This window comes from Cyclopterus lumpus, chromosome 7, assembly GCF_009769545.1.
Source record: "Cyclopterus lumpus isolate fCycLum1 chromosome 7, fCycLum1.pri, whole genome shotgun sequence".
Taxonomy (NCBI): domain Eukaryota; kingdom Metazoa; phylum Chordata; class Actinopteri; order Perciformes; family Cyclopteridae; genus Cyclopterus; species Cyclopterus lumpus.
The window spans coordinates 22,516,290-22,539,373 of NC_046972.1; the positions used below are offsets into that span (position 1 = coordinate 22,516,290).

Here is a 23,084-nt window from a genome sequence, read left to right on the forward strand (position 1 = left end):
TTAAACTAAAATAATTTTGTTTAATAAATAAATTATTTTTGTCCACAAAAGTGAAGCTTTTGCAGGTTTAAACAAATTAAACAAAATTATTTTGGTTCAATAAATAAATTAGTTTCGCCCACAAAAGTCTGTTTTTGCAGGTTTAAACAAATTAGACTAAATTATTTTGTTTAATAAATAAATTAGTTTCGCCCACAAAAGTAAAGCTTTTACAGGTTTAAACAAATTAAAGAAAATAATTTTGTTTAATAAATAAATTAGTTTCGCCCACAAAAGTAAAGCTTTTACAGGTTTAAACAAATTAAAGAAAATAATTTTGTTTAATAAATAAATTTGTTCCGCCCAAAAAAGTCAAGCTTTTACAGGTTTAAACAAATTAAAGAAAATGATTTTGGTTTAATAAATAAATTATTTTCTTCCACAAAAGTGAAGCTTTTGCACGTTCAAACAAATTAAACTAAATCATTTTGTTTAATAAATAAATGAGTTTCTTCCACAACAGTCTGCTTTTGCAGGTTTAAACAAATTAAGGAAAATAATTTTGTTTAATAAATAAATTTGTTTCGCCCACAAAAATCTGCTTTTGCAGGTTTAAACAAATTAAACAAAAATAATGTTGTCTAATAAATAAATTAAACAAAAATAAATACACGGTTGTTGTGGTTTTTTCATTTTTCATTTTTTTTAAATGATATGTTGTAGGAAATATTGTTCCCGGGTACACGTTGGACTCACGACTCAAATGCCCTTTGACCTTTTCTAGTCACTCACAACAGGTACGACGCCTCCAAGTCTCGGACGTACGTGGAGAACGGCACAGGCTTTTCCATCCAGTACGCCTCTGGGAACGTCCGGGGCTTTCTGAGCGAGGACGTGGTCGTGGTGAGTTTTTCGTGAAATAACACCCAGTAAAAAAGGGTATTTTTCTTTTTGCACAAATCGTTGCTTTCATTTCCTCTTCTTCTTCTTCTTTTTTTTCTTCTCTCGCAGGTCGGCGGTATCCCCGTGGTGCAGGTGTTCGCTGAGGCCGCCTCGCTGTCGGCCATGCCTTTCATCTTCGCCAAGTTCGACGGCGTGTTGGGGATGGGTTACCCCAACGTGGCCATCGACGGCATCACCCCCGTGTTCGACCGCATCATGTCGCAGCACGTCCTCAAGGAAGAGGTGTTCTCCGTCTACTACAGCCGGTGGGTCGAGTCCGCCCGAACTCCCTCGACCTCCCTCGTCCTCCCTCGACCTCCCTCGACCTCCCCCGACCTCCCCCGACCTCCCTCGTCCTCCCTCGACCTCCCTCGACCTCCCCCGACCTCCCCCGACCTCCCTCGTCCTCCCTCGACCTCCCTCGACCTCCCTCGACCTCCCCCGACCTCCCCCGACCTCCCTCGTCCTCCCTCGTCCTCCCTCGACCTCCCTCGACCTCCCCCGACCTCCCCCGACCTCCCTCGTCCTCCCTCGACCTCCCTCGACCTCCCTCGACCTCCCCCGACCTCCCCCGACCGCCCTCGTCCTCCCTCGACCTCCCTCGACCTCCCCCGACCTCCCCCGACCTCCCTCGTCCTCCCTCGTCCTCCCTCGACCTCCCTCGACCTCCCCCGACCTCCCCCGACCTCCCTCGTCCTCCCTCGTCCTCCCTCGACCTCCCTCGACCTCCCCCGACCTCCCCCGACCTCCCTCGTCCTCCCTCGACCTCCCTCGACCTCCCTCGACCTCCCCCGACCTCCCCCGACCTCCCTCGTCCTCCCTCGACCTCCCTCGACCTCCCCCGACCTCCCCCGACCTCCCTCGTCCTCCCTCGTCCTCCCTCGACCTCCCTCGACCTCCCTCGTCCTCCCTCGTCCTCCCCCGACCTCCCCCGACCTCCCCCGACCTCCCTCGTCCTCCCCCGACCTCCCTCGACCTCCCCCGACCTCCCTCGTCCTCCCTCGTCCTCCCCCGACCTCCCTCGACCTCCCCCGACCTCCCCCGACCTCCCCCGACCTCCCTCGTCCTCCCCCGACCTCCCGCGTGGCGTTTATGTATGCGAGATGTTTTTTCTTTTCTTTCCCCTCCCTGCTTTAATTCTCATTGATATATGATTAGTATACACTATTATTAATACCATCTGTAAGCTTCTTTTAAAAAAAAAAAATGTTGTGCCACATGATTGAGACAAGATGGTGTTTCGAGAAGTTACCTCGTCAGCTATGAAGCTGACATGCGAAAAAAAAAAAATCTAGTTCAAGAAGAATGATGACGACGAGATCCCGGGGGAACTTGTGAACAATGAGAGGTCACATGACTAAAGGGCATCTGAGGGCGGAGCCACAGATGGGAAACACTGACAATGAGGGTGTGATTTATTTTTATCTTTTTCAGGGATCCAAAACACACCCCCGGTGGAGAGCTGGTGCTCGGTGGCACCGACCCAAACTACTACACCGGAACCTTTAACTACCTGAACACCAGAGAGACGGGCAAATGGGAGGTCACCATGAAAGGGTAAGACATTTGCTTTTTTATATAATAAAGCATGTGTGTGTGTGTGTGTGTGTGTGCCAATTCAGTAACAATATGTCTCGTGTTCCTCCTCCTCCTTCATTCTTTCTTTCAGTGTTTCTGTGGGGATGGAGATGCATTTTTGCTCGGAGGGTTGCACAGCTGTGATCGACACCGGCTCCTCCTACATCACAGGCCCCGCCTCCTCCGTGTCGGCGCTGATGAAAACCATCGGAGCGCAGCTGGATGAAAGCGGAGTAATTATTATTTTTTTTTTTTTTACGCACGCAAAAATAGTTTCACGCGAAGAAAAAAAAAATATATATTTTTTAAAAAGACGAACGAATGACCTTTTGACCTCTGCGTGTGTGGTTCCTCAGTACAAAGTCAACTGCGACTCGGTCGAGGCGTTGCCCAGCGTCACTTTCCACCTCGGGGGCCAGGAGTACTCCCTCACTCACGAGGATTACATCTTGTGGGTAAGCAGGAATCTAACGTTGCTTCACGTGGTGGAAATAAAAGATGCTTCGTTACGTCAATTATATTCTCCGCAATGTCGGTTTTTTCGGTTGTACATCGAGTGCATTTTGCCTGTTGAAGTATAATTTCCATGCTCCAGCAAACGCAGATCGAAGGGGACGTGTGCACCGTGACCTTCAGGGGCTTGGATGTGCCGCCCCCTACAGGCCCCGTCTGGATCCTGGGGGCCAACTTCATCGCCCGCTACTACACCGAGTTCGACCGCCGCAGCAACCGGATCGGCTTTGCCACGGCGGTCTGATGCATGGGGGGGGGGGGGGGGGGGGGGTTAAAGAGGGCACATTAAAAAAAATCATCACCCCTCACATTTTCTTGCAAATCCTGCTTTCTGATATTTTTGCACTGAAAACCTCCACACCTGTTTTTTCTCTTTTGTTTCTTATTATTTATAAAAAAAATTCCAGCAAATGTATCTGTGTGTGTGCGTGTGTGTGTGTGTGTGTGATAATTCCATAGCCGTGTTTGTACCGACAAGAATAAACTTGTTTACTGGGGTTCAAAACGTGACTCGAGCCTGACTTTCGTTAAACTGCATTGTTCGTCTTGTGAAAGTCGAGTTGAAAACAGATTCCCGCGGCAGATCGAATCAGAGATATTTGTCATTGTTTATAGAAGATTGACAATATGCACCGAAAAATAAACCTTGTTAAAACAATTAGAAACTCATGTGTGTCAGAGGCGTGATGCGAACCCCCCCGCCTTCTCTCCCGCCGCGGTGGGGACTGTCTTCGGTAACCGACGGTTACGCAAGGAGTGAGTGACGGATATGTTTACGGTTTACGCAACGTCGTGACTTTCTGGTTTGTGCAGCTCGTGTTCCCTGACATTCAATTTGTCTTTTTCTGTGAAGAAAAAAAACAAACAAATTAACAAAATTAAACAAAGAAAGTTATATATATATAATTATAATATTTTTTTAATATATATATATATGTATAATTATTATTATAATTATTAAAAGAAAGAAAGAAAAAAAAGGAAATAATAATAATATATATATATATATGTAATTATTATTTTATTTTTTTAATAATTTTTTATATATATATATAATTATTTTTCTTTTTCTTTCTTTCTTTACATTTTTTGTGTTTTTTTTCTTCTGGTGTAAAAAAAAAAAAAGCCACACTTTTCTCCCCCCATGAGAACGCCGGTTGACAGAGGAAACCCTGTTTATAGCATCAGAGTTAACTTGTCCCTTCAGGGTGGTTTCATAACTGACACTTAGTTCATGCTCGCTTAGCTGAAAAACATACAAAGATAACGAAACTAAAGTCCTTCTCGACAGTTGAAGCGAAGCGCCGGCTATAAAGCCCTTCCTCGCTCTATAAAGCCCTTCTGTAAAGCCCTTCCTCGCTCTATAAAGCCCTTCTATAAAGCCCTTCTGTAAAGCCCTTCCTCGCTCTATAAAGCCCTTCTATAAAGCCCTTCTATAAAGCCCTTCTATAAAGCCCTTCCTCGCTCTATAAAGCCCTTCTATAAAGCCCTTCTATAAAGCCCTTCTATAAAGCCCTTCTATAAAGCCCTTCCTCGCTCTATAAAGCCCTTCCTCGCTCTATAAAGCCCTTCTATAAAGCCCTTCTATAAAGCCCTTCCTCGCTCTATAAAGCCCTTCTATAAAGCCCTTCTGTAAAGCCCTTCTGTAAAGCCCTTCTGTAAAGCCCTTCCTCGCTCTATAAAGCCCTTCTATAAAGCCCTTCTATAAAGCCCTTCTATAAAGCCCTTCCTCGCTCTATAAAGCCCTTCCTCGCTCTATAAAGCCCTTCTATAAAGCCCTTCCTCGCTCTATAAAGCCCTTCTATAAAGCCCTTCTATAAAGCCCTTCCTCGCTCTATAAAGCCCTTCTATAAAGCCCTTCTATAAAGCCCTTCTATAAAGCCCTTCCTCGCTCTATAAAGCCCTTCCTCGCTCTATAAAGCCCTTCCTCGCTCTATAAAGCCCTTCTTCGCTCTGTAAAGCCCTTCCTCGCTCCCACATCCATGCATTGTACTGGCTTTTAACCGTGCAGTCAAAACCGCTGCAGAAAAACATCTCTCGCAGATGTCAAGGAGAGCGATTCGTCGTTTGGAAACAAACCAGAACGACATCCCGCGTGTTTCACAAGATATGTATTATTCCTGCCAAATAAATACATCTGGAACAATCGCAAGCGTCTCGCATGATAAATAACTCCCAATCTGTCAGTCAATCTGTTTAACATCTCGCATGTTGGCGGGTTTATTTAAACTATTGTCTATATCCTGGAGGTAAAGTTATATAATCTGTCTCAAATTAAGAGGTCACGCGTATAGATTTCATACATTTGTGCATTTTTGTGGGGTGCACGTGCACCAATCGCCACGAGTAAACGCATACCTCTCTCTCCACTTGAGGACAAATTTAAATCGATCATCCCATTTGACTCTTTTGCCGATAAAAGAAGCGAATTAAGCGAATTCCACAAAGAAAAGCTCCTTCGAGGCCCTAAATCAAAAAAAAAAAAAAAAAAACCTGATCACACACACACACACACCCACACACACACACACATACAACCGCGAAACACTTCCCCTTCGGCGTCAGCTAATTTAAAAGTGGAAGAAGATCCAAAAACCGCCAACGTGTTTTTTCTTTCTGGCCATCTGCGGCCTATTACATCCGTAACGAAGACATAAGTATCTTTTCAAAAAATGGATTCCCCAGCGAGATATTGACTCGCAAAGTAACTTGTCACTACGGCTGTCAGTTAAAACTGTAAAATATAAAAAAATATATGTACACCTTCATGGGATAGAGTTTCTAAAACTAGAACAGATGTTATCAGCACTGACGACGTCAAGCTCTATTTATCCAATTTTTTTTTTTTTGGAGGGGGGGGGGGGGGAGTTCTTAAAAATTCCCGAAGAGAGAGGTGCTCGTCAAACAAAAGACCAGAAATTCAACACAATCCTGTCTATCTGCATCCCAGAAAGCATGTCCTTGAACCAACGGGTTGTTCAGTCCAACAGGGCGGAGAGAGAGAGAGAGAGAGAGATAGAGAGAGAGAGAGAGAGAGAGAGAGAGAGAGAGGGGTGGGAGGTCTTTTAAAAAAGAAAAAGGGAAAAGGGCTGTCTGTCAGCCTGCATCTCGGGGTCGAACTCACTCTGTGCAGGAGGAGCACATCAGGCAAAAGCCTTTTTTGAGAACTTGCGCCACATGACCCACGAGTGTCGAGTCTACCCAGCGGCCCGGTGTCTTTGAGAAAAAAGGATCTCTGTGCTTCGATGTGTGTGACAGAGGAGTCTGGTGTTTTCCACTGTCAAACACGTACCAGATGACCGTCCTTGCGTCAACCCTGATCCAGAGCAAAGCCAAGGTAGGTGAGAACCTTTTTCCTCTGGAAAAGTTTCATCGGTCCGTCAAAAGTCAAATCATGTGACAGGTGACATTTGCATCATGTGCTCTCTCTCACTCCCTCTCTCTCTCTCTCTCTCTCTCTCTCTCTCGCATTAACCGCATCACAATCGCATTAATATTTGTATTTGATTGCATTAACTTGATTATCATCCGTCACGGGGGCTCCCGATAACAGGCTTGATTCGTCTCCTCGAGTCTAGTTTGACTTTTTCTTTTTTTTTTTTTTTAAATGCCTCTTTTGCCAGATTATTGTTTGGTAGTCAAAAACCGAGATGCAACAGGTTTCTTTTCTTTGCTCCTTTCTCGGCAGGTCGATTTGCATTTAAAGAAACCCAATTTTACTGTTTCATAAATCAAAAAGCCTTAACAAGGGTTAGTGTGCGGCTCAGCTTTATATTAAAAACAGACCCGACTACATATGAAAGGGATACTTCTCTGGTGGGCGTTCAAAGAATTGTCTCTGGCGCTTGTTGCAGAAGCTGCACCGAACACACACAGGTCAAGGGAGTCAATGGGGGGAATTTAAAAAAAAAAGAATACCTTGGAGTTTAGAAGGATTAAAAGTTCATCTGGATCCCATTGTCCGGTTGGAGCTGCCGCCAGAAAGGTGCTTTGGTTAGCAGGCATCATCAGCAACATGGGAAGATTCTCTGAGGCTTTCCCCCTCCGTGGCAGAGGGCACTATTTGACCGTAATGCGTTTTATGTAACAGATACTTTGGTTCCTCTGAGGTTACTTTAACATCATTCACTGGTGGCGTTTGCAGCGGAGGAGGAGGCGGCGCACATATTGCAAAAACAAACGAAACCCGATACTTTAACACCAAGTCCAGAAGCAGAATCGTATAACGCATGCAAATATTGGCCCAAGGGTTGTAAAGAAACGGGTTGTTGCAACTGAAGCGGAGCGGATTCTCTCTCTCTGTGAGCTGCTTTTAATGCGTAATGCTTTAACTGTTCTGGCACAATCGGGAGGACATTCCATTTAAGTCACAATTAGGGTTAACGCAAGTTTATTTCAATAACGAGGCAACGCTTTCCGTGAAAACCATCGAAAAAACCATCGAAACGTAATGCAAAAAAAAAAGAAGCTGTCAAAAAGCAAGAAATAGAAGAGAGGGAGAGAAAAGGGAGAGAGACTCCCATGCGGAGAGCATTCATATTGAAATGGTTAAGTTTGGGATGCCTCATGGTTGGTGGTTGAGAGCATTCCTCATGCAAAAATATACTCGAGGAATCTAAAGCCAAGAAAAAAAACGTTTAACTTTCCAGCCGAGTAAAAACACGTGCATCAGACGCAAAAAAAAGACAATGAGCGGAAGCCACGGAGGTGTAACGTGTGATTGTGTTAGTTGCAGGTAAAGTGTCTGTGTGTACTTGTGTTCCTGAGCTTCCCCCTGACCATGGCTGAGGTCCCTGGTCCATGCAGACACTCCATCACGAGGGAGCACCTGCTGACAGTCAGGCATCTGGTAGGTGTGGAAACATTGGAAGCACATTTGTTGAATCAACATCAGAAACAATGTGGGCTGAAACTCTCTCTACCCCCCCCCCACCCCGCTGTTGTCTTCGCAGATGGATAACCAGTTGAGGAGCGGGTGCACGATAACCTACACATTCATAGAACGGAGAAGTATGGTAAGGTAACTTTTGTGTTATGGGATTGTTTTCTTCACCCCAGCTAAAAAAACCAAAAAAACACTTTGATTTGCCTTCCAACTTTCCATTGGCGCTATTGTGCCTTCAAGTAGTTTATGACCTTGCGTTCTTGTTTTCCTACAGAGCAAGTGTTGCTTCGTAAAAGCTGCTTTACCCTGGATCCTGGAGCTGCTTACCACCCACTTCAAATACAGCCGGGGTTCGGTCAACGACGGCTACGTTCAGTCTCTGAGGGCGCTCATCCTCAACATCTACTCTCAGAAATGCGTGCCTCAGATAAACGAAGAGGTTGAGGTGAGTCTCAATATGTGAAAGTGGAAAATTGGACGCGGCGCCAGAAGATACACATCTGCGATACGGAAAGAAGAATGTAAAGTGCGTTTCTGTGAATCCTCCCGCAGGACAAGCCAGAGAGTTTTGAGATACTTCACAGAGGGTCCACTTTGGAGGCGCTGCAGAGGGCTTCGGAGGTGCTGTCCGTTTACTGGGAGCTGGTGACGACGAACGACGCGCCGGTCGACTGGAGTTGCCAGGACGAATACACGGAAATGTCCGGCTCCACCACGGAGCTGTACACAGAGTCGCCCGTGCCACATTTCACAGGTGGGAATCTCTTCCTGCAAAAATGAAGGACGCAAGACGTGCGGAGCCTCTTGAGATCACGGCATTGGTGTCATTCTCCACAGACAGCTTCGATAGGAGTTCGGCGAAGGCCTCGCAGAGAAGACCAGTCAGAGACCTGTACATCCTCGGCTTAATCCTGGTCTCCATCTGTGGAGGACTGCTACTGATTCTCACACTCTACTGTCTCGTCACGCAAAAGGTACGATTTCTGCATCACATGTGCTGCAATGAAGTTTTGAACCATGCATTCCAGTCGTGTTGCACTCGATTCAGGCCTTGGCAGCCGGCCTGTGCCCTCTGTGGCAAGCCCTCTTGCAGAAGTTGCCAGCCCTCCCTCGCCGGTAAATACTGAAGTCAATAAAATACGGACTGGACTTAACTGGGGAAAGCATAAGGACTATTTTGCAGCGGCACATGCACAAAACACTCAGAATGCAAATGTCCAATTTAGGGCCGTTTAGGCACCATCAGCTATTATTTAAAATAACAACACATCGGAGCGGTTCAACTGGCTAACATAATCGGAAACAAGTGAGGCAACACAATGGCGACGAAGCCTACAGCCCACATGTGAAAGCCCTGGTTTGTATCGTTACGAACCGTCTGTGGCGAGTTTCCCAGGAAATAATTAGAGGCAGCGATATTGGATTTCTGGGAAGTGAGATCCAAAATAAGATCTGCAATTTATCGCTTATTGCTACAAAGGCAAAACGAGTTAGTTTTTTAATCTAGCAAATTATCATACACAGGTGTCATTCAAAGTGCTTTACAGGTGGTGAAAGAAAGAAAGGTAAATACAAACAAGTTTTAAACCACTTAAAACATAAAAATTGTAAGAATCCCATAAGTAAGGGTTAATGTCTGATGATGGAGGCCAGAACCATTTTCTTCGTTAGCTGGTAACTCTAATGGAACAATCATTACAACCCTTTAAAGTTTTCCATCCATCCATCCATCCATTATCACCCGCTTATCCGGGGTCGGGTCGCGGTGGCAGCAGGTTCAGCAGGCCGACCCAGGCTTCCCTCTTACCCGCAACACTTTCCAGCTCATTCTGGGGGATCCCGAGGCGTTCCAAGGCCAGCCGGGAGATATAATCCCTCCAGCGTGTCCTCGGTCTTCCCCGGGGCCTCCTACCAGTTGGACCTTTAAAGTTTTCATGCGATGGAAATGTTGTTCCCTGCTCTAGCAAATAGGACGGCCCTTAGACACGACTTGGCAACTGAAGATAATTCTAGGCTAATAGCACCCTTTGGCCTCAGCTACGAACTGGAAGCTAACAACATGCTAGCAAGAAGTCAATAACATTACCATCGACACACTTCAAATATAATTTGACAATATGTTTAGCAACAAGAACACTTAGCTGTCCAGTCAAGTCATTGTCCCCAAAGCATAGCGCTAGCGTAGCGCAAACTTTGCACAAGCAAGATACAAAGTTAATAACATTGTGTACAGCTAACGTCTACAAACAGTAATTATAATTTGACAGTCTGTTTCACAACAAGGTGTAGCTATGTTTCAAGCACCGTCATGACCAAATCCTTCTTAATGGGTCAATAAGTTGGGCGGTGAAACTTACTTCTGGCAGCTGGTGTGTCACAGTTGCCCCTCTGTGGTGTTTAGAGGATGAGGCACTGACAACTCATTGGGATATTCAAATGTATTTTCTTTTAAATAAAATGTAGTCAGCTCAATAAATTAGAATAGTGAACAGTCTGTTTTTATGGAACCACTGGGTCCGTTATCAGGAATTAATGGACAACCTGCAGCCCAATCAGAATGGACTATTCAACACAGACCATGGTATAAATATGCAATATATGTTGTGCCCAGACCATTGAGTGACTTAAAAGACAATAAGTAGGGCCTTAAAATCCATTCTATATTTAACTGGGAGCCGGTGGGATCTAATAATAATAATGTTTTTGTCAGTGTTTGAGCAGTAGCGATTGATCAAGTGTCTGGATGGTCTTATTGGGAGGCCAGCAGGGAGTGCATTCCAGTACCAGAAAATTAGCGTTTCGGAAACTAACTAACTACATTTTTTTGCTAGATAGATTTCAGTGTCATCTGCATAGAAATGATAAGTAACCTCATGGTCCGAGAGAATTGTACAGAATTTTACCAAGAGGCTTGTAATATGATCCACAGTGTCAAAAGCTGCAGTAAGATACACTGACAGCAGGACTTTTGGACTACCCGCATCCTTTTTCAGGAAAATGTCAATTACGCAAGCAGTTTCATTGCTAGAGGCAGAAACCTGATGGGCCAAAGAGAACGAAATGGAGATCTTTGAAATTATAATACTGATAGTGAATGAGTTGCTTAAGGAAATAATACTAAGTTAAAAGCGTAGGTATGATAAGCTCCTCGTAAGCTAATAAACTGTAAAGAGTTCGTACTATCTGGCAATCTGGGAAAGGTTTAGCCATTCCATGAGAACCCGCCCTCCCTGGCTGGCAAAAGAAGGTGCAGGCTGGACCTACTGGTGCTATTCTTCAGCAGCATGTGCAAAACAGTCGGCATGTAGAATTAAGTGCATTGATGCTCTTTTTCCTATTCAGGGCTTTTTGGCATTATTTCTACAGCACATTTAATAGACCAGATAAATCAAATGTGCTTTAAACACAGCAAATGCAAACGCAAGGTAGACAATAAAGAGGCCCCGTGTCCAGAATCAGGAACCTCTTTTTTAAGAGAATTGTTGCAGTGTTTATTGCAGGTTTTGGTCCCAACTCTTGTGGCCACAAAAGGCTAAAAATGTCCTAATAGTTCTCGATGGCTCAAGCATGATCACAGACGTATTTGGGGCCAACAGTCACAGTGATTTAGAAACGAGAGGAAAGATTTTGAAGTGACTTCTCCAAGTGGCTGGTAGCCAGCGAAAGGATTTCATAACTAGTGGGATGTGGTCGTATTTTCATTTTTTGACACTAAGAGCTTTTATTGTTGTGAAAAGGCCATTGTAATAATCCAATCTACTGAGGCGTGGAACAGCTTTTCTAGGCCTTGCTGGCACATCACTCCTCTTATTCGTGTAATGTTTTTCTTTTAGATGGTAGAAAACAGACCAAGCGATTAATTTTATGTGACGTTTGGAGTTCAAATCGAATTCCGACATAACGCTTTAAAGATTTCTGGCTTGACTTTTAGTCGTAAGACAACATGGTTTTTCTCTTTCTTTGTTTATTGTGGAAATATGAGCTACATTACATGGGCGAAATCTGCTTCTGATGTTGCAACTGGCTAATGTGCATGTGTTGCAGTGTGAGATGCAACTGCAGTACCTGCAAGAACATGCCAACCGCACATAGAAAGGGCACCGGTTGGTAGGAGATTGTCAGAGTGGCTCATGGTGGATTTGAATTCACCAAAACTGGAGCCAAATAATTAGACTTGAAAGAGAAGGGGGATTGACTATCAGTCTTTGTATTGATTGTCCATATGCTTATTTAACTGACTACATGCAGTGCAGCTGGTGAATGGACCCCGACGCAGACCAGAAAGGCATATGTGCGCAGTAAATTATTTAATTTATAGGAGAACTTGTCCAACAGCAGGCAGGTTTATGGGATAGGCAGTATATGTAGCCACAAGGAAACTAAACCCCACGTGATGGGAAAGATGAACCCCCCAAAAAAAAACAAAGGAACAGGTATGAATAAAATGTACACACCAAGAACTCACAGAACAAAATCAGGAAACACTAAACTGGAATGAAGGACATGAAAGAAAAATACACAAAATCCTCTCCAGCTCTAAACAAGATGCAACATAATCCAATCTTCCCTGAAGTCAGAGGGCATGAAGCCAAACCAAAATATAGTTACTAGAAGGCCTTTCTCACAGGCCAGGGCTCACTTCCGTGTACCTTTCGAGGGAAACACATTTTGTCTTGGATTGCATTTGCTTTTGAATAACTTTTTGAAGCAGTAGTGTGCAGGATTAAGGGGGATTTGTCGGCAGAAATGGAACATAATATTCACAACTAGGTTTTCATTGGTGTGTGAATCACCTGATACTAAGAATGTCTCCGTGAGTGTAGAATGAGACGATTATATCTACGTACAGGTGTTGCGCCGCCATGCTTCTACAGTAGCCCAGAATGGAAAAAACCCAACACTAGCTGTAGCGAGGGCCTTTTTCTTTACTTCAAGGCCACCGTAGTTCTCTATGCGCATGGAGAAGGGGAGGGGGGTGTTCAGTCGGTCGCAATCTGCAACCGTACAAGTAGGTGTCACTAAACCGGACAAGTTTCTCCTTTAAATGAGTCTACAGAAGTCCATGTGGGGAAGAGGTCTGGGTGGGGATTGGTTAAAAAAAGCCTTTCACCCAGGAGGTTGCCGTTTGTCCCGTGCTTCCCCCACGGCCATCCCGTGTGAAGCAAGTACTTTTTTGTTGGGTATTTGTTTCGTTTCATTCATTAAACCTAGTTTTCTGTACTTAGAGGAAATAGTTTAAACCACGTGTTTCAAACTGCGACCGTAATCCAGGAGAAAAAGCTTTTCCCTGAAGACAAACAGAGAGCGCCGGTTGTTCGAATGTAAACAACAGCGTTTATGTGTCAAATTAAATGAGATCATCATTACTTTGATCAATTACACCTGTGTTCACCCAGCTCAAAATGGCTGCTGTAAAAAGGGGGCCTTTCACATTAAAGGCCTTGATGCAGTTGTTAACTCTCTTATACTTTTGCCTGCGAGCCACTGTGCGTGGGAATGTGCTCCTCTTGCCAATTGCCCCTTAAAACCTTAAAGCTTTGACTTTAATCAACATCACCAGCGTTGAAGACAGACTTAAAAGGATACACGAGGAAAGCGGAAAGCATTGGTCATGAGGCATCAATCGGGACAGATGCATTTCTGTTGGGAACTATTAGTGTATGAAACAACTATCGCCACGTTTGTCTCAGTTTGCTGTATTTATTTGATCGCCATGAAGCCTGGATTAGGACTACGTCAACTTTATTAGCCGGGGTCTTACATGCACAGTTGCTTCATAGTGGTTCTCAGCTGAATCGCCTTTTTGATCACAGTGTGAAGCTGCTCTATTTCGTTTTTCCAGTATATGTGACCTCTGGGTCTGGAAAGGGAAGCCAATGCTGAAATGTATTAAAACTGCAGGCCTCATAATGGCCTCTGTTTGTATAGAAGTCTGTGAGAAAATGACTCTACTTAGATTTATTCCCTATTTAATGTTACATGTGTCCAGATAGCACCATTTTTTACACTTCTCTTTATTGGTTTCCAACTAACAAACCCACTAAATGTGAAGTAGATCGGATGAAAGGTTCTTAAGTTATGTGAAGAACAAACTAACTGACTTCCAGTTCTTAGAGTGAAGCCAATGTGGAAGTTTTCTTAAAACTTGCAACTAAACTTTTACTGGAGGCAAAGCCGATAAATGCATTATGGACCAAACGGGAGCCAAACATGTGCCTGTTTATAAGACTCTGGCGACCGGTTCAGGCTGCCTTCACCCAATGGGATCGTCTCCAGCGTCCTCAAATAGGATACGCGGTTTTTGGATAATCGAATGGAACTTAATAACCCAAAAATGTATTTGGGGATTTTTAATAATAACACCCTTGCTCGCCGGATGGAGAAATAACGAATCGCCAATGAGAGGTGTTCATTCATTCGGCAAATTTAGTGTTCTGAGAATGTTCCAACTACGACACATGTTAACCAAAGTTCAAGAAATTGATTAAATTTGTGTATTTTTTCCCTCAAAAAAAAATTAGATAACTCACAACCCACACAGATCGAGATCACCGTCCAACTCAAGGTGAGAACAACTATAAACTTCAAAATAAACAGACTTTCCGTGTTTTATTGAAAAGTCCCTCTAACGCATTCCTTTTGTCATCTGGACCAACGCAGAGACCGGCAGGACTTGGACACGGAGCTGCAATAACGTGAGTGCCTACGAGAAAGAGTTACAACAGCTGGTGCATGATTCACACCTGCGTCTCTCCTCTCTGACTGCACTGCACATCCATCTTTGGTCTTTTCAGTATTTCCGTCTCTCTCTCCGCGGGGCAGTAACGAGCACATCGCTGCGGCAGCAGCAGGCGGAGCGCTCGAGAAGCTGCACATTCCTTCCATCATGAACAAGTTTCCCCATCAGCGTTGTTGTTTGTTTGTTGTTTTTTGATGTTGTTGTCGTGTATCATGCTCGCCGTTTTAATCCGAAACTCGGCTTTGCCGGAGAGCGAAGAGGGGCCTTATTTTAAATAATACGGTATGTATATTGTGTTTGTTGCGTTATGTATTGCAGATATCTTTTCCACTAAAAAAAAAAGTTATATTTTTACACTAGTTATATATGTCGAACCATGTGTGTCCACTTGCTACCACTTAACCAACTGTTTGTTGTGTTGTTTCCACAAGTTATTTATTAGTTTGACTCAACTATTCAACCACTGTATTGATAATAAAGCTTCCATCCAAAATCTAAATCTCTCCAGCCTTCCGATGCATTCATGTATACGAGCACAAGTGTCTCGCGTTAAAAGAGAGCGTCCGACCTCATTGAAAGGATGTGGGCGACCTAATTGCCCGCATCCCGTTTTTCGACCTCACGCTTTATGACGACGCAACAAAAATGTCTTTTCCTGCCGCTTCGAAAAAAAGTTCCCCTTAATTATCGGCCTTCACGCGTTTTCCAACGTCTTAAGGTTACGACCGAAGATAACAGAACCGCATTGTTTCAGAACATGAGCGCGGGAGAATATTCTTCTAATGATAAAAACACACCGGGCTGTTTTTGCTGGCGCCGAGGTCGAGATTCTATCCCGATAGATCCACGCCCGTTGGAAGGAAGCGTCGTAACTGACCCCTTGGTATCACAGCGAGAGTTGGCGAGAGTAACGTGGGAAGACCTACTCGTTTTTTTGCATTCTGCGCACACCGCACGGTCGGGCCAAATAACAGGGTAATACCGTTATTTAATTGCGCACAAACGACTTCTTATAAAGTATTTAGTGTAGCCCCCCTTTTTTTTCTATTCAGAGTGCAGCTATTTGAGACAGCGGGGGTTGTAATAATTAATTGCATAACGTCTGAGTTTGGAGTAAGAATTGGACAATTCCCCTTCCTCTGAAGTGCATCAAAGACCATCCATTAATCCTATCAGAAGAATCCCATGTGTGCATGTGTGCTGGCCTCTGTGTTTTGTTTTTTAACAAATCCCTGTCGGAGTGAGAAAGCAGCGACGCCTCTCTCCACCCCAACTGCTCGCGGGCCTGTAATAAATCAACTATAACGCAATAAAACATAACATTTCACAGGCTACCGCTCATCAGTATGCAAAACGCTGGCAGCGTTCCATTTTCACAATCAAAGTCTTCGGCTCGGGTACGAGACAAGAAAAAATATTTCGACATGGAAATTAGGTGCCTTTCTGCAGAAGATGAAATGCAGCTGTGCAACATGAAAGGGTAAGTTGTCTTGAACAATAACAACAAGGGAACTGCCCTCGACCCCCCCCCCCCTTCTTTTCTCACCCTGTCTCCCTGTTTAAATGAGAGAAAACAGAACATTTTGTTGCTTCTGAAACGATGTCTACTGACAAAAAGTCAGGCGAAGAAGGAACTCAAATTGTAAATTGATTACTACATTTTTTCTCAAATGTAATAATAGGCACAAAGATTCACTTCAAACTAAAAAAATGCCTTATTCATAGCTTCCAACGGTGAGTACAAAGTGAATCATGTCGACATAAATCGTGACATTAGCTTACTCACATGTTGGCTCGGAAATTACACCCTAAAAAGTCTTCCAAAAACAGTTATTATTGATACATATACGTCATTTATCTTTGAACAATTCAGGGTATCATTTGAGGAGGAATGCATGTTTCTTTTCACCTTTTGATAAACTCTCGATCGCGCAACTTTAATTGTCGATTGGAAAATATTCCATGAATGTAACAAACTATTCGGCTACTGACATGATGGGATGCCATGCCAAATATGAACACTGTAATGAGGAGCAGGGCTGCTCAACCTGCTGTTTTATCACCTTGTGCCACATGGTGGAAGCAAAGACCGACTCTCACACCGACGACAGGAAGTTTTACACAGGTTATATATTTGACCAGACAAGGGCACAAAGCAGAACCGGTTGTCACTGGCTACATCCTATTTATGCTTAGTATCATATCTGTCAGGATAATTCGTTTGTGGAAAGGATTAAGCCCTTCCCCAATCGGATATCTGGATATGTGATTATACGGCTCTGGTATTTCCTGTTGAGTAACACTGGAACTGTTTAATCATTCTGAATAACAATAGTAGCTCTCATAACACATTATCTCAAGTGTGTCTCGATAGAGTGGCAGAATTAACGGTTTCATGTGGCGGCGGCCGGCGGGCGGTCTGACGGATTGAGCGACGCCCCAGAGAAAGAGAGAGAGAGAGAGAGAGAGAGAGCAGGGGGCGCTACACATCAATGAAGGCGACGCGCCGCAAACAGTAGGCGGCCTCGGCAGGAATGTCCCCGGCGCTGATCTGGTTGGATTCCAGACGCAGCATCCTCAGCCGGGAGAAGTTGGTCATGTCCATCGGGCCGCAGAAGCTGCTCAAGGAGAACTCTGAAAAGACACAGGGGGTTTGGGGGGGGGGGGGGGGGGAAGGGGTGCGCCGTGAATAATGGGGGTCAACGCAACCTGTTACAACTTAAGGCCCACCGCCGACTGTTTCTACTTCACGGTTCAAGGGTTAATTTATTTTCATTGTCAACAAGGGGCCTGCATTTGTTTTTGCTATGTAAGAAAAACACACCAAAAAAAAAAAAAAAAAAGTATTGTAGAGTCTCACAGCTTGAGGGGGGGGGGGGGGGAAGCAGCTGTGAAGTCTGGTGGCAGCTGATACAGACAGTGATTGGGTGGGTATTTTCTTTTAATTTCCGTTCGGCTCTGCACGGGCACCTCTTGTCACCAAAAACTTAAAAGATGGGCACGTTTGATGTCTCGCTGTCCCATGCCGTGCACATCTTATGCCAGTTTGTAATGTTCCCAGTCGGGGTTGCTTTCTATCGCTCCTCTGTATCTTGAAGTGTATCTGCTTCTTCTTAAGTTCCCTCAACAAAACACAGACGTTTTTATGTTTCTTGTTAAAAAATGATTTCACTATACAGATGATGTGGACTGTAATCAAAGAAATATGCAATCTGAAAACATATTTGTGTATTTTATTGCTTAGGAATTCTTTAAAGTCATTTTTTCAAATATTTGCTTGCATGGATACGATTAAATATTATTACTGATGCTCAACATAAGGCCAGCAGTTCACAAGCTTTTTCAGTAAAAGTTTCCATGTAAATACATGTTTATATATTTGCAGTATTGAGAAATGGGTGGGGAAAAATGCTTACTACCTTTTTTTTCCATTGCATCCACAAAGAAACTGAAGTATGGATAAGCAGGAAGTGGCACGGTGGCGGAGTAGTCCTGCTCCTGAAATCTTGCTAGGTATCTCCAACTCACTAGCAAGGATCACACCATCAAATAGAAGTGTTTAATGGGTTTATTAAAGGTAAACGTGATTGAGATGGGAGGCTTGAACTTCATGTAGCTCGTTTGCTTAGCCAAATGCTTTGCAGGGGCACTTCGATAGGGAATCGGAGAACTCCCCAAAAACTCCATGGTACTTAAGACTAGATTGACCGCAGTTGAGATCTTTAAGATCTGGGCGAATGTAGTGGAGGTAGCTATTTGTCCAAGCTCTACAAAGAAAAGGCACAGCGTTAATCCAAGTGATGGTATGAGGCGGAGAACTCAAAACATCTGTGGCCGGTCGAATAAAGGCGGATGGGAATGTTGCTTCTAAGGTTCAAGCAATGTGAGGATAATTGCATTCGATAGCGTAACCATTTCTGAGCAGGCTCTTTGCGTGGAAGATCTATGAGAGTGATGTTATGGATTAGGTTGGATAGTACGGATGGCTGGAGGTCACAGAAGCCTTTTCCACCTGGGTAAGTTTGAGTTTTTCTTGATAGCTATCACGGAAAGGACACGGGACGAGATTGAACGACGGGGCGGTTATGATGTACCGGTTGCGTCGAGGACGTACTGGAAACTTCAAAGCTGACCATTTGACGGATTTCTGCGAATTCGGGGCAGGATTTACGAGTTTGACGAGTGCGTTGAATACGTTGAAACTAACGATGTTGGATCGGTGTCTGCAGGAGGACTGATCCTCTGAACTTCGCACTACGGGAGTGTGTGTGTGTCCGGCTGTGCCAAAGCAACCACATTATAACTTATAATTTGCCTTGAGCAGATTCTTGTGTATATATGACTTTAAAACCAAATAAAAAATTGATATATGACGTTAATTAGTAGGGGGAGAGCGGGACAGTGTTATTTTAGCAAGTTAGAAAGCATCTTTGTCATTCATGCTCAGACTCAGCCACACCCCCTCTTTCCGCTTTCATCCTCAAAGCGCGAGACCTTCTGACTGTGTAAGTACATTTCTGTCTCTTTTGTTAGTTTTCTTTGACTGTACAGTTTAATTATGTCTGCTCTCCCTGGGAGGGTCAGGACGTTGTCGTCTATCCTTTCTACCGTGTTACAAATCGACTAAAAGAAGACAAAGGTTGGTCCTTATTGAATAAGACCCTCTCTGTGTGTTTACTCAAGTCAATCAGAAACCATACTTTCCCAAATTCCACATCTCAGTAATTTAATTAACATTTTCCTCAAAGATATGTTACATTGTAATAATAAGATATTCAAATATGCAATTTAATTAAATTTATATGATTTGGGTTTTTTTTAGCCTCAGAGAAAACTGGGAGAAAGGATTTTTGGGGAAATGCCCTCCTTTTACTCTACATTAAACAAAACTGCACCTTGCTTTTCATAACACTTTAATTATTTAACTTAAATTGTTAACAGACACCTTAATCTGTTCAGGGATTCAACTATTTTCATTACTGTTCAAATGGTGTTTGAGTAATGGAGGGTGGCACTCAGCATTGTCAACCTTTACTCAATTAAAGACTAATCTTTAAGTGCTCATTATAAATATATTATATCATAATTTTGATTGTTAAAAATAAGAGTGTTTTAGTGGAATACCCCTCAATAAGACATTTAAATCCTGTCGTCGGTTTAGGATCTTTACCTTTATATTACGCGTAACAGAGAAGTGTCCGTACCTTTGATCTTATTGGCATGTAAATAAAGGTTCTCCAGGTTCCTACTGACAACGGGGATCTTCTCCAGTTTATTGAACGAAAGGTCGAGCTCAACCAGCGTGCTGACGTTGAAAACATTGGATGGAAGTCCTTCATCTGTCAGCTGGTTATGAGCCAAGCGGACGAACTGCAGTTTGGGGTTCGTGGTGAGAAAGCCCGCCGGCACGCTCTCTATGTCGTTGAACTCCAGGTAGAGCTGCTGCAGCCTCTCCGGGAGGTTGTCGGGGATCTTCCTCAGACGGTTTTCCCTCATATCCAGCACGGTCAGAGACTTCAGTCCCTTGAACACACCTCCGGCGTCCTCTATGATATTTCCTCGGAGCTGAAGGGTGCCGAGGTCGGCCATCCCCTCGAACGAGTCGGGGAGGACCTTCGAGATCTCGTTGTGGCCGAGTCGCAGGTCTGTGATGGACCTCGGCAAGTTTGGGGGCACTCGCGTGAGCCGGTTGTGATCCAAGAGGAGCCGGACCAGGTTGCGGAGCTTGCCGAAGACGTTCGAGCCGATCTTGCCCGAGTCGAGCCGGTTGTGAAACAGCACGACCCAGACCAAGTCGGTGGCGTTGTCGAACACCCCGTCCTGGATGCCGGCGATCTGGTTACGCTGCAGGTAGACGTACTTGACGTGCGACGGGACGTAGGGGACATGCTGGAGGTTGCGGCCGTTGCAGTACATGGCCGTGGGGAAGCTCGAGGGGCAGTCGCACTCCAGGGGGCAGTCCGCGTCCTCGGCGTGTCGCTGCCGCTGCCGCCGGCGCAGGCGGGACAGCCACTGGAACTGGCTGTAATGCTGGCTGATGCTTAAATCCACTATTCCCATAGTGATGAGGAGCACGCCAGTCCACATGATCCCTGATGGAAAATCCAGGAAGAATTATTTTTTTTTAATTGAAATCTGGAATGCACTGAAACGTTTGGCAACTAACACCGAATGATGCTCGTTTTTCTCTCTGCTCGACTTAAATTTATTAAATGTACGGCGGGTAAAATAAACCTACCGGTTGGTCGGTCGGTCGGTCAGACGCGATACGATGCCTCCTCCTATCTTCGCGTGGCCCGTGTCTTCCTCAGACTGAGTGGAATGTGTTGCCGCTATAGAATAAATATCCCATCCCCACCCCGCCCCATCTTTAAACGTAGCTCTCATTACACGACATGCAGTACATGTTCACGGTTCATGTAAAAACCTACACAACAACGTTTCATCTCCAGCCACGACGATATCCATCCCATCTGCAAACCGGTGCAGACATCTGCTTTTTAACAGCCCTGTTTACCTTGAGCATGTTGTGCCTTATCATTAGGACACCCCCTATAGGTTCTGACTGGATGGGGGGGGATGGGGGGGGCAGCATGCACTGGAAGTTTGAACATTGCGACACACCCCGTTATTTTGTCTCCTGAAACATATTTCATCCCCGGGCCTCTTGTCCTGACTGCTTCTGGTCCTCTCTGCTTTTTGCCAATTACAGGGTTCAAACCGTGGAGATAGTTAGCGTGTAGTCTGCTGGCGCCTGCAGAGAAGGGGAGCCTCCATTATCCATTCATGTCCTTCAGCACAAAACGTTCTGTCGTCACGTAATAGAACTTAATCGCCGAATACCTACAAGACACGAGTGGACCTGAGGGTACACAGAAGGCAACGTCTTTTCTTTTTTTTTTTGCACAACGGACTTGGCAGGAGTTCAGTGGCATTTCGTCAAACGTGATCTGTCGTTTCTGTTATAGCCGTGAAGCTGTAGCCTTCCTCACAAATGTCCTCCAAAGTAGCGGTAATCGAAAGGGAAATGAAAACGTCCCTTTTGAAAAAAAACTTTAAAGTTGGCTTCGTCGCTCAGTTATCATCAAACAATGTTCAAATTTCCCGCAAATCCACAAAGACAGTCTGAATGAAAACAGGACGAAAGGCTGGAAATATTGTCTTGTAATTAAAGCAGCATGTTACATTCACAACATTCTGTGTAGGTGTCATATCTTCATGGATCCAACTGCACAGTCTACATAATCACAATTATATGACTGCGCACAATGCAAGGTTACCCCCTGAGGAATTCTGCGGTTGTGAGTTGTAGTCGTGAAGTAAAACCACAACTATTTCTTGTCGGCGATGGATTTTTTTTCTGAAAACTATAAATGGGATGGACTGTGTTAAAAGAAAATACAATATTATACTGTAAAACACATTTGTGTATTTGCTGCTTGAAGAAATTATTTTTTTTTAAAAGGGTCAGAGAGTGGTGATCCCTCAAACAGGTAGGCAGGTATGCATCCATCTGAAGGAGCAGGCTGAGGCTTAACATAATTGTGGCCGCGGTTCTCGACCTTTGAGGCCCACAAAACAAGGTGAAAAATAAAGTGGGCCTTAAATACGTGTTAAAATATTCATGCATAATATTTTGCGTGGCCAGTTATGGCTGCATGCCTTCCCGGATGTGGCTTTTTATTGCCATTGACTTCCTGCTGCATGCCTCTCGGCCGCTACTCTGCGGCTCACTTTTATTGTTTGTTTAATTTATCTTGTTGAGTTTGATTTAGTTTTTTGCCTGACGTGTCTTATACAACGACTTCGAGCCAATTCCCTGCATGCATACATTGTTTTTGAGTTTGATTTAAATGTTTTTTTTAACAATGTTTTACAGGCCTTTGAATGCGTACATCACCCCTTGTTAGTTGGCTACTTTTGGCTAGCGGGTAACGGCTAACGGAACCACCAGGACACGCACTGCGTACCTCACCAGCCGCTGCAATGCAGGCAGACAGTTTGGTGAATTATGTTTAGCAAGATTTTATAAAATGTCTTATAAGATGACTTAAAGCTTGTTTTTGAGTATGATTGAAGTGTGTTTTAAGATGCCTTACAGCCCATCAGTGGGGGGGGGGGGCATACATTGTTTTTGAGTTTGATTTAAACGTTTTTTTAACAATGTTTTACAGGCCTTTGAATGCGTACATCGCCCCTTGTTAGTTGGCTACTTTTGGCTAGCGGCTAACGGAACCACCAGGACACGCACTGCGTACCTCACCAGCCGCTGCAATGCAGGAAGACAGTTTGGTGAATTATTTTTAGCAAGATTTTATAAAATGTCTTATAAGATGACTTAAAGCTTGTTTTTGAGTATGATTGAAGTGTGTTTTAAGATGCCTTACAGCCCATCAGTGGGGGGGGGGGGGGGGGCATACATTGTTTTTGAGTTTGATTTAAATGTTT

At 44.3% G+C, this 23,084-nt stretch overlaps 3 protein-coding genes across 3 annotated transcripts in view; 2 read left to right on the forward strand and 1 right to left on the reverse strand.

The window, feature by feature from the left end:
* The window catches only part of ren (renin), a 6,253-nt gene extending 2,997 nt beyond the window's left edge, over positions 1-3,256 (forward strand). Inside the window, exons 4-9 of the mRNA XM_034537984.1 lie at positions 764-882; positions 991-1,187; positions 2,356-2,478; positions 2,591-2,732; positions 2,856-2,954; positions 3,095-3,256. Of these exons, the coding sequence (XP_034393875.1) occupies positions 764-882; positions 991-1,187; positions 2,356-2,478; positions 2,591-2,732; positions 2,856-2,954; positions 3,095-3,256 (842 nt within the window). The remainder of the gene's footprint in view (positions 1-763; positions 883-990; positions 1,188-2,355; positions 2,479-2,590; positions 2,733-2,855; positions 2,955-3,094) is intronic.
* A 2,899-nt stretch (positions 3,257-6,155) lies between these two features.
* Positions 6,156-14,591, forward strand: csf1b (colony stimulating factor 1b (macrophage)). Its single transcript, XM_034538089.1, has 8 exons — positions 6,156-6,349; positions 7,748-7,861; positions 7,965-8,027; positions 8,172-8,342; positions 8,450-8,651; positions 8,735-8,871; positions 14,419-14,462; positions 14,558-14,591. The coding sequence occupies exons 1-8, from the start codon at positions 6,308-6,310 to the stop codon at positions 14,589-14,591; spliced, it is 807 nt and encodes a 268-aa protein (XP_034393980.1). The 5' UTR covers positions 6,156-6,307.
* A 2,527-nt stretch (positions 14,592-17,118) lies between these two features.
* On the reverse strand, positions 17,119-20,723 carry fmodb (fibromodulin b). The gene is made up of 2 exons (XM_034538017.1): positions 19,841-20,723; positions 17,119-17,270 (listed from the first exon to the last, which is right to left on the reverse strand). Exons 1-2 carry the CDS (start codon positions 20,721-20,723, stop codon positions 17,119-17,121), a joined length of 1,035 nt encoding a protein of 344 aa, XP_034393908.1.
* Positions 20,724-23,084: the final 2,361 nt, after the last annotated feature.